At 39.4% G+C, this 12325-nt stretch overlaps 1 protein-coding gene across 1 annotated transcript in view; it reads right to left on the bottom strand.

Moving 5' to 3' along the window:
• Positions 1–11681, bottom strand: part of LOC110949838 (serine/threonine-protein kinase 32C) — a 106130-nt gene extending 94449 nt beyond the window's left edge. Inside the window, exon 1 of the mRNA XM_022192100.2 lies at positions 11241–11681. Coding sequence (XP_022047792.1) covers positions 11241–11322 — 82 coding nt within the window. The 5' untranslated portion in view covers positions 11323–11681. The remainder of the gene's footprint in view (positions 1–11240) is intronic.
• Between the last annotated feature and the right edge of the window lie 644 nt (positions 11682–12325).

Below are 12325 nucleotides of genomic sequence, written 5' to 3'. Positions count from 1 at the left end.
AAATTGCATGCTCAACATCCAGGCAAACCACCTATGCCAATTCTGATACACTTCATGAGCTTGGTGCGGCATTCCATTCAAACCCAACTTCTGAATGTAAATCAGTCAGTGATTACGCTTCCACTACAACATAACTGGGAACGCACTTCAGTTCAGGATCACAACTTCTAGGAGACGGGGTTCACGATAAATTTCATTCATAAATTCATAAGCAATTTCAATTCTTACAAGTGTAGATGGCACTATGTTGCACCTGAGAAGTTAACAAACTATCTACTGTAGTTTAAAGAACTTATTACTGCATAACATATTCATAGAGATCAATCAGTTACTGGAATTGACCATTTAGAAACCCCATTCAACCAACAGCTATTCACCATTCATAGCAAAGCAGCATCAACTAGGCAGGTGTGCCAATCTTTGGATTTCTGCACATGTTAAACCAGTTGCTTCAGGCTAGTAAGAAGCAAATTCAATATTCAGTGAGTTTGGTAGAGTGAATATTTTTTTCGAACTTTAATAAAACCAGGGGGGAAAAAAACAAAAAACAAAAGGAACTCTGTAATGAAAGAAAATGTCCATCTCTTTTAGTTTACTTGGGTTGCATTTACCTATTGTAATGTTAAAAGTAAAGGTTGAAAAACAAGCAAATAAGCAGCCAAACAGAGCTATGCTACGATGAAATTACAGACTGACTTTTCGTCGTCACACTTAGAGGACTCACTAACTGTTTACTGCATTCGTGATTTTACAATTTTTTTTTTTTTAAATGTCTTCTACTTTTACTCTACAACTGCCTCAGACGTTGAGCTTTAGCCTCTCTCCTATTGCTTCATTATCTATCGAGCTATAGCTGATGAAATGTGCTTGCCACAGATGTCAATTCAGCCGCAAAATGTCTACCTCTTTCTGAAAATCGGGAGCCCATTGAATTTTGAGAGTTTAGCTTTCCACCTTTATCACTGTAAACTGCATTTGTGCCTTGAGAGAATGAAAAGCTTGACAGGCGTAGCAACAGGATCGGAGGGAGCTTAGTGAGGAGTCAATAATCCCCCTGTAACTTTTTTAAGTACTTAACCAAGGAAAAGCCTACACATTTAAAAAGTTCTGTGCACGCAGCCAACCACTTACGCTACGATCCTTCAAAGAAAAAAAATGAAGAAATTTAACACTGAAAGAATGCAGGGATACTGAGATTATCTGAAACTGCTTTTAATTGGTTTCCATGGGCAATAATGTCTAAGCTGGCTGCTAAATGAAACATTGGAGCTACTGTTTGTCTCACTGCAGTACCGTCAGACAGCACACATGAAGGCACACAGCACATGCACACCCCCCTGCGTAATGAATGGGATTACAAACTACAGAGAGTTTACATCAGTCAGACTGTCAGGCAACTTGTGTTGACTTTGTAATTTGCAATCCGGGTCTTTATCTTCTCCAGTCCTCCTCATTTGATACGAGGGTTGCCTGAGCATGGGCTCAGTGTTTCATTCAGGTTTCCCACAGGAAGTGCCTTCTCTTCCCACTGTCGTGAATCTAGCTCGGCAATCGAAGGTATGAATGAAGTGAATGCAGGCTGAAAGCTGTAACATATTCTGTACAACCTGAGCCCAATACCAAACTGAACTAGACGAGCCCTCAGTAGAGGGCAGAACCACGCCCTCTACTGGCGAAAACCCTGTCCTCCCTATACAAATGATGCAATATGTATCAATTTTGATCATCGTACGTATCTCTCTCCCTACTTGATCTGCTGACCTGTAACTCCACAACGGAGCAGGGGACCTTAGACTGATCTTCAGTGCCAAGTTTGATTATCCTGACTTCAGCACTTGCAGAGATATCGGAACGGACATAGCCACATACATACTTACCCAGCCAGATATCGCACCGAATGCAGTAACCCCGCTGACGTTCGTCAGGCATGGTTAACTAGCTATGGCTGCCTAGAGGTAGCAGTTGTTTGCTATATACTGGAAATAATGCTACTCTCAAAACAAGACAAAAAAAACTTATTTCAAGCAACTTTTACTGTCAATAGAACAAGTGAAAAATGGCTTGGTAAGATTTCTTGAAATAAGATAAGATATTTAGAATATTGAGATCTTAAAATTAGCTGGGGAAAACGTATTTGAAGCTTTATTTTACCAGGATTGTCAAGCTTAGGTGTCTTAACCCTCCTGTTGTCTTCATTTATAGCACCAAAAACTATGGTTTCCTTGTCTGAAAAAAAAAATCCAAAAATTCAGCAAAAAAATTCCCCACATTTATAAAAATTTGCAAAACCTTCAGGAAGAAAATTTCTTCAAAGTTTCCCTTAAATGTTTTATTTAAAAAAAAAACAACAACAATTCCCAAATTTGGCAAGAAATTAAAAAATTAACACAAAAATATATAAAAATTGTAAATATTTTCAAAAAATGAATAAATATCTTTAAAAAAACAGAAAGTATCAAAAGTGATTACATATATATCAGTAAAAGTTCTAATATTTTCTTTAAGAACATTCAGAAAAAAAATCAACCAAAATCCAGCGAATTCGAAAATGTATAAGTTTTCACTGTGAAAATTTTTTTTTTTCACACATTTTCAAACTTTTAAACAGGTCAATTTGACTCGCAGGTCAACAGCAGGGTTAAGACAAGACAATTTCACGATTGTTTGACTTAACAAAATATTTAAGATGCGTTGTCTTAAACCAAGTCCCTTCATCTTGTTGAAATGTCACTTGTTAAGAGGATGCATCTTAAATCAAGTGGGATGAGACATTTCGACTAAAAACGGGGCTAACAGACTTGGTGAGATTTTGAGTTTTTGCAGTGTATTAGATGCTTCTCTCATCATTTCCAGTTTTTCCATTTCCCAGTGGCAAAGCCGAGCATATTTATGATCACTACTAAAGGTCTGCATTCTCGCTGCCTTTGTACAGGTCAAGAAAAGTCAATGCGGTGTCAAAAACAGCAGACAGCAAAGACAAAATAATCAGCAGGTGTGTGAGGAACAATACCGACACTCCTCCACCTTACAAATCCTACTTCAAATGCACCCCCTTGTCCTAATCCTTCCTCCCTGCACAGGAACAGGCGCAGCAGAAACACGCACCTCAACAAGCAACAGCGACCTTTATTCCCTCTGTTGTCACCTCAGCATCAAGCTGGGCTCATCTCTTTGAAGGCTCCTTTGCTCTGGCACCGGAGCTGCTACAACTGTCATCACCTGCACGTCACCTGGAGCAAACAAGATTACATAAGATCTAAGAGATGGACAAAACGCACACATGAGGCTTTTATGAGATCATATGTGGAGCGAGAGGTTTGATCCATAAAGAAGGGGCAACCAACCGGGAAAAACTAATATCCAGCCTTACAGTATGAATGAGCACAGAGCGTCTTGTTCAGGGAACACATTCTGACTTGTCACAGCAGGAAAATCACAGGTGTAAATAATGAAGTGAATGATGGCTGAATTCCATTTAGCTGCTCGAGTAGGTCATGCTGAGACACTGTTAACACCGTCACAGCTTACGGGCACATTTAAACTGAACGGAGCCATTGTTCATGCAATTATTAACACCTTTGATTTTCCTCTTATGACTAGTCAAAATGTTTACTGTGGAAAAAAAAAAGGTCCACACAAAGCTGTCGATAAGAACAGCAGGTGCAGTCAGCCACGCGTCAAAAACACTGTTACACATGACTTATAAGTGGTTTGTCATTATTACCAGGAGTAGGGTCGATTATGCAGCTGTAAAGCAGAAACATAACACCATATTTAAATGTGATAATTTGAAAAGCACTCAGACAGCGCAGAGCTCCGCCAAGGCTGCTCATTCCTTGTATCATTTCCAACAGATAAGTCCACAGCGGTCGATTTGTAGTGGGATCGCAATCATGTGATCAGCAGGCAGCTGACAGTGCTGACTTGTAGCCACAGTTACAGTGAATGATACAGAAATCGTGCCTCCAGACTATAACCTATGACCTTCCTTGAAAATTTCATGTTAATCCTTTTGTGAGTAACGTTGCTAACAGACAGACAGACAGACCAACCAACGTCAGTCGTCACATAAACCTGCCGTTTTCCTTGGTAGAATCATGTAAGAATATAATATTAATAAATGCTACATAAATTCTTTAATTTTTCTAGAGCTGGGTAAGTTTACAAAGAAGGAAAACACATCAACTGGCAGCTTTCATCTCTTACTCTCTTATTTACCATCCAGCATACACATCACCTCCCTTTACTTCCTATACTGTGAATGGCACTCCAAACTCTTTCAAGTCTCCGCTGTGATCAGACACAATTCCCTCCAACTGCTGTCAGTGCTTACAGTGTTCGGTTTATTCGAAGTGGGTTTGTATGAGGAACCTCTCCATAGTCAGTGTATTAATTGCGACACGCTGCGGTTGGAATTCCATCAGTTTGGAGAAGCAGAAAGGAAATTATCATTAAAGAATCCTGGATCGCAATCGATGGGAGAATTCACCAAAGATGACGGTCACATGAGCCACATCACAAATCTATGATGACATGGAGTCCGACCCACAGCAATTTGCTGCATGTCCTTCCCCCAAAAATGCCATTAAGGTTCCTGATAATTATTAATATCGACTAAAATGAATGATTTCATTGGGATAATTTTTTTAGTAATGTTGCCCAGCCCTAGGGAAATCTTCTAAGCATAGCACGCACTTAAACAGATATTGATTATTTTTAGGTGGACTTCTTTGTAAGTGGCTACGATTGTGCTGCATACCTCGTCCTCAGCACTACTCTGCTAAGCTTCTCTAACTGTACTCCTGTCTGCTACTTCAAACTGACCAGTCCACCGTAGGTAATACACACACTACAGATAAGCATCTCATACAATCCCACTTTAAAGAAACTAAACTCCCCCTTTAAGCTGCCATTTTCTTTTAGTTCATACACTTGAACTAGCACTGATTTTTACAGATTCTCCACCTTCCCTGCCACTTACAACTCAATTTATCAAGCACACTTTGACTGACATTTCAGCTCCTTTTGGGGCTTGAGAGTCGGTTTCTTACAGCACTTTGGGAATAGAAGAGCTTTTTCAGTTTTAAGTGATACTTACTTTTCAGCACTTGCACCTAAACTGTCATTTCAACTTCTGGCAATGATTTGAGCTTAAATGCCACCTCAGCTTCAAGTTGGAAGAACATAAAATGTAGCCTTTTCTAGTTTATCTGATTGAGGAGAAGTGTGTGGCTATGCTATGTAAACCACAGAAAACAATGCAATATACACTACCATTTAAAAAATTGAGGTCACGTAGAAATATCCTTGTTTTTTAAGGAAAAGCAGTTTTTATCAACGGAGACTAGAGGACTCAGAAACACAGAGCAGACATTGTTAATGTGGTAAATGACTGTTCTAGCTGGAAACGGCTGATTTTTAATGGAATATCTCCATAGGGGTACAGAGGAACATTTCCAGCAACCATCGCTCCTGTATGCTAATGCTACATTGTGTTAGCTAATGGTGTTGAAAGGCTAATTGATGATTAGAAAACCCTTGTGCAATTATGTTAGCACATTAATAAAAATGTGAGAGTTCATGGAAAATGTGAAATTACCTGGGTGACCTCAAACTTTTGAACTGTAGTAGAAACCACAATACAGGTCAGAAAATTAACAAAAAAAATGATTTTGCAGAAATCACTGGGTGCTTCATGACATGGTTACTTTGAGTGATGATTGTTTGGTATTTTGAAAATGTACTGCGGCTGTATATTTGATCGGTACAAGAAGAAAGAGAACATGCACTGGGAATCCTACAATCTGAACAGTGGCCACGCTGTGCGATCAGGTGACACCACAATTTGACCAGGATCGTCTGCCCACATCTTGCATTACTGCTAAGGCCAATTACAGCAGACCGCCACTGTGACAAGAGGCCAGTAGCTTCAGGCAGCCATAAAGTTGAGCTGAATAAAGAGTGTGAGAGAAATTGAGAGTCTGTAACAGAGATGAAAGAAAGTGAGCGCCTCAGTATTCAGCACAAGTAATCAGCCATCTCTCTCTGCATCTATCTTTATCCTCAAATAAATCTGCTTTCAGTGCCTCATACATTTATCCTTGACGGGACGAGCTGCCATGCTCACGCTCACACTCACACATATGCACGCACACGCATAAAGAACAGAAGTTTATTGTCCACAGAAGTGGAAATTTGCCTTTGGCTTAACAAGTATGATCAAATGGATACAACAATATAACACCACCATAAGCAGACAACACAATTAACCGAATTTTCCGCATTCACGATCACACGCGCATTTTGAAGATCTTTTAGATCCTCTGGAGCAAAAATAAGTTCACCAAATCTGTGCTCACACTCAATTAAAGCAAGCATTTGTGAGTTCTTCATTCTCTCCAGAGTACTGTAGCACATTCACAACAAGTGCTCTCTTTCAAAAGCAACTAACGACTACTGTTCCAAGTTCAGATGAGGACTTGGACAGAGAGAAGTGCTCCTTTGTCTGGAGTCTGGCTGATAGTCATACACAACAGTCTACACGCAGTCTGTCAGCTCCTGTTGTGTCAATAGAAATTATTTTCACTATTGGCTAATTCATTTAATAATTTGATGAAGTCCAAAGTGTCCTTCTGTGATCACTGACTCTAACGGACAATTGAAAATCCATAATTCTGGAAAAGGCAAGTCATTTTTTCATTTTAGATGCTGGTACAACTGCCTGATTTTTTCTGCTTAGTGACAAAACACAGTTGTATTCTGACTAATTAACACATTAGATTTTTAGTTTTATCCAGATAAAAACAAAGTGTAAAAATCACCAAGGGGGTTGTGTGTCAGACTTTTTCTTGGCTCCTATTAAAACCACAACTTTTCATCTTCTGATTCCGTTTTTAACATTTTAGAGGTGCTGTTAGAAAGATTTTACAGCCTATGGTTAGAGCCAGGCTAGCTGGTTTCCTCTGTTTCCAGTGTGGGCAAAACTAAGATAACTGACAGAGAGTGGAAAAAATCAAATGAACTCTTGCAATTATGAGGAAAAAAAGCAAATACCTACCGTTATCCAGAACATCAAACATTTAATTTGAAAATTCATAAGTAGAGCTGTACCATATATTGTGTCTGCATCGATGCTGCAATATGGGAATACACAACGGCAATGTAAATCAACACATGCTATGACTTTCTGGGCTGTTTTACACAAATAGAAAACTTCCACACTTCTCATCTTCCATGACTAATCTACAAGAGACATCTGTCTGATAGCATACCATTTACTCTAATGTAAGGGTTCTTAAACACACTGAGTTTTATATTCTTTAATCATTTAATAGACAAAGGGTTTGCCGACATGGAGGTTTTACATCTGCACGGAAAAATGAAAGTGAAAAATAGACGGAAGATTCGAGCGCAAAAAAGAAACGCAGCAGCAGCAGACCATTACAGTGCAATGAATCAAATATTGATCGTGATGGCATTTTTCCCACAATTAAATACATATCTTCAACTGTGATACTGACATTTAAAACATGTGCTTCTCTCCGAGTTGCTGAGCTGCAGTGAGTCTCACATGGCCTGATTTATAACCACAGCACTGGAGAGTTTGCTGCAGTAACTGAATGGAGACTAGAAGCTTCTCTGTGCACAGACACCAAACTTCTACTGTAGCCTGCATGTGAGACGTTTAGGGAAAAATCAGTAAATTGTAGTGACTCTCAGTATGCAGGTTTTAAGCAAGTTAGGCTTTTTGTATATTTATTATTTATTTTTTGCCTCTAGGAAATGCTCTAAATTGAGGTGAAGAAAAACATTGCCTGAGGACTATCTAGATGCAAAGATTTCTGGGTCATTCCAGAATTGGATGACATTTGGGTTTTAATATTTTGAAAAATAAACCTCCTTTTTTTTTTTTTACAAACTTCTGCAACATGTTCATCAACAATATGCAATAAACTATCAAAGGCTTGATTGGATCAGCTTACACATCAATGGTACCATTTTTATTCCATGTTTTATTTGTTGTTTGCTAACACTACTCTAATCTAACAGGGTTGCTAATCCGTGCTAATGTTAGCTTTTTCTCAGGAGTACAAGCTAGATATTTAGCTAGCTGTTACTGCTGACCAAGAGGACAAACTCACCGATGGAAAACAGTCAAAAGAATTAGTCTGATCCTGATAATATGAGGTAGAGGGAGACATTTAATCAAGACTGACAGTGTTATAAAAGCAATACATTACAAGAGAGGACATAGCTTTGCTCAACCCATTCTTCTGCAAAAGTGTTTGATGATGTTAATTCCAGCGTATCATGTGATTCATTGTTTTCTTCTTTGACCAGCTAAAAAGGTTGTGCTATCAGTGCTGTTGTGGGACACACATGCCACTGATTTAAAAATGTTCCCACAATTACAACAGGCATCAATAAAAAATAATATAGAAAAAAGGAAATTTAAATTTCATTTTCACTGTTTTATTTGAGATTCAATTTGGTCATCAGGGGCGTGGGACAAGGGAAAATGGCATTTTATGTTGAACTCCAGACTTATTCTGCATTTTAAAAAATATTTTCAAACAGTCTTTTCTCCTATTTTTTTTTTTTAGATTTGGTCTCAGGACATGTAAATTTACACAACAACTGCCTCTTTTAGTATTTTGTACACAGACTATTTGAAATGTGGTGGGTGGGACGTAAAACATTCTCCAATTCTGGAGTGACCCCTCTACATTAGCAGGAATGTAGCTCAACATAGGAACTGAAAGCAGGACTGAGCCAGATAAATGCCATCCCTAGCAAAAATCTATTTGGAATGCCTTTAGCAGTGTTACGTCATATGAGAAAGTTTGTAAATGGTTCACATTTAAAAAAAAAAAAAATCACTATGAAAATTCAGTTTTCATCCTTTTTCATTTTCTATGCAGATGTACTCTCTTACAAAATCACCCCAGTTATTCTTGAATGATTCACTCTTTCCAAACTGCGTCATTCAAGTCATCTAGAGGATAATCTGTATTTTTTCATACCACAGTATATATCCAGAAAAACTAAATATCACACAGCTAGTTATTCCCAATATGGTGCAGTCCTACTCAGAAGCTAAGAAGGTTGGGACTTTCTGTCCACAATATGGCAGCTTATGTAATTTAACAAGATATGTTTACTTGTGTAGCTGCAAGGGAGAAAAAAATAATCTCTCAAATGATGATAAAACACACAATTAAGCATCTGATGGACCAGACCTGCTTATTCCCCGTTTATCCAACCATTGACTTCTCCCACCCTGGATGCTGTTGTCAAAGAGTTTCAGTGTAAAAAGCAACACACAAACAAGCAGGATGTGCACCTCAATCAATTCCACAGCTTTCCTTTGCTAATCAAACTATCTGCCAAAAAAGCCCTTTTGGCAGCTACGCTTGGACATCAACCTGACCACTTGATTATGTTTGCAGCCTTTTGAGCCAAACACTGCTCTAATATTACTGTCTAATGTAGGCCATATGCCGTTTTCCAAGAAGCCAGGGGATACTGTTTCTAAGAGACCTGACAGGCAGCAAGAGACATCTAGAGTCGAAGCCGGCATCCACAACGCAGTGCACCACGATTCGCTCAGACTGTTATCAGCGAGCGGCAGCTCTTTGAAAGATATACACGAGGAAAAAAGGCAGGCAGCTGCTTTACAAAGGCGGTAAACTGTGCACAATCAGCGCTTCTCTACTGTTCAAGGTGATCAGCCTGACATTAACAGTTGTCTCTTTATAATGCATATGCCCTCTACCCACATTAGTGCCTACTGTTCAGTGTGTGTTCAGCAGAGGAGTATTTTCACGGCTGCATAAAAGGGACTCGCTGTAGAGTACATTCCTGCAATAATATTGTATCACTACACCAAACGCACCTTTGCACCGAAGAACAGATCCAACCTCAATCTATGCGTCTGTGGATAATGATAGTGGGCATACGACAAAGGCAGTGATTAACAAAATGATGATGCTGATGATGCAAACGCACCGACTCCTGGCACAAATTGAAATTAAAGCCGAGCTCGGTGGTTAGTGCTGTTTTGCAGGTCATACATAAGTGGCACCTGCTTCATACTGATCAGAGGAGGGTATAAAAACTGCAGGGTCTCTTCAGATTCAGCACAGACACACCAGGCAAACACACCACCTCAACCTTGAGGGGTTCAGCGCTGATGCTCAAGGTATTCCTTTTAATCGCAGAGAAGCAGGAAAGAAGGAGTGTGCTCAGCCTGGCCAAGAACATCTCTCCGGACCTCAGTGCATACATGTGAGGCTCCGCTTTGATTAGAACTGCAGGACCACTCCTATTATTCTCAATAACCACTCCCCTTTATAGTAATCTCAACTAGAGCTGGGAACTTTTCTGGAAGGCTACTCCCAAAAAGCTGTACGCTTAATTGGGTTACCCTTGTATGCAGGGATGTGTACTAAACACACATCCACAGCCACAGAACATATGACCACGTCCCCGCAGTGAGATGACCTCATTTGCTCAAGTTTTTGGCTGGCCGGCAAGTGTTCATGAACGCTCTTCTGCAGCAACACTGGCTTTTAGTAGAGATTCAGTGATTCAGTGCTTGAGCTCGCTGGGTGCACTTCCAAGAGGCTTATTTCCCATACGCTGACAAGATATCGTGAATTAACATTACTTCCATGCATGACACTAATCTTGTCTCTAATTATGCAATTAACTCTCTGTCTTCAAACCGTGCACATTTCAAAAGAGCTCATTGAGGCATTAAAGTATTTTCTCGCAGCGTGAGCAAAGAGATATTTTTTGCTGTGCTTGAGTGGCAATGCTACACTTTGTGGTCCTATGAGGAAGATTTCATTTTATCTGAGGCTCCCTACTCACATGAGGTGCACTGGATGGGATGGAAATGCCAATTTAAGATCACTTTTCTTCTTTTAATATGTCCTCTGGGTGATAAAAGTGACAGATAGTAAAGCTAGCTGATAGAAGGAAGCCTCCAACATTAGCAAAACACAAAAGCAACTCTTGCCAATTTTTATTATTTGTTTTTTTAATAAACAGCAGAAGCTTCTTTCAGTGTTGTAATTTCTAATAGAAACTTAGCTTAGGTGCTGCATGCTAGCGCTAACTTGAAATATCTTAAAGGAGACTATTATCAAATTAAATAGTCACAAGAATAACTGTTAGAACTTCTGAAGTGGTTGGTTTATCTAGAGGAAGCATAACTTTACTTTTCCATCACTTACCATCCTCCTTTTCGTCGAAAACTGGCCTCTTTGAAGAACTATTGGCTCCCATCCTCTTCTTCCACTTGCCCCAGTGAAACATTGATGCTCAGATTGCATTCCTCGCCTCTTGAAGAGAAACTACAGCTCTGTGTTGAACACCCTCCTCCTCAAAACACACACAAACAACATCCATACATTTCACCCGAACCGTGTCCGTTTCTCGCTTTATATGTTCTCTCCGTTATTTGTTCTGCCGACAATTTGAGCAGCGCGAGTTAAAGTGTGTAGAAAGCAGCTGGGTAGGAGAGCAGACACGAAGCGACGGACCGGGAAATGTTTCAAACACACACTGTTGGCTAAGTTTGGAGCTGTGGGCTGAAATAATCACTCGGTGCTGGTTGTGTTCAGTTGTCTTCCGCAGCCACACCGACAGACTTGTGTTTGTCGGGGCTGGTAGTAAAAAGCTGCGTCAAGATGGACGCAGTTAAATATTACGTGACCGGAAGTTGAGCAGTTCTGGCATAAGAATAAAAGCCTAAAACTTTAACCATAACCCTGACAAGCACTGGTGGAGGCGTCATAAAGAAGTATTGAAGATTACAAAATGCAGTTAGTTGCAATACATAAAGTCAAATTGATAGCTTCAACCATGGATTTCACCTCTAACCACTAAATATAATTAATTTCGATTTTTGATTTTCCTTGTATGATTCTCTCCTTTTTAAACAGCGCTAATTTCATTCTACAGGTCAAAGGAAATCTAAAAAAACAGTGTACAAGCACATCAATGTAATATTTTGTCAGTCCAAAATATGCAACTGTGTGTTTTTAATATGGACATACATATACAAGCTGTTTTTAATTTTTAATATGAAACTCATAACAAAGATAAACTATTATTTTTCAACAAAGAAATCCTTTTTCTGTAATATGTAAAATTGTAAAAAGGCCTTGAGTCTTGCCTAGATATCAAATGTGTGTGTGCGTGCGTGCGTGCGTGCGTGCGTGTGTGTATGTGTGTGTGTGTGTGTGTCTATTCTAAATCATCTACTCTTTACAGCACTCAAGTTGAAACATATTTCCTCCCATTATAGTTTGTGTAT

This window comes from Acanthochromis polyacanthus, chromosome 15, assembly GCF_021347895.1.
Source record: "Acanthochromis polyacanthus isolate Apoly-LR-REF ecotype Palm Island chromosome 15, KAUST_Apoly_ChrSc, whole genome shotgun sequence".
Classification (NCBI taxonomy): Eukaryota; Metazoa; Chordata; class Actinopteri; family Pomacentridae; genus Acanthochromis; species Acanthochromis polyacanthus.
This window is presented reverse-complemented; position numbering and strand designations above follow the sequence as displayed.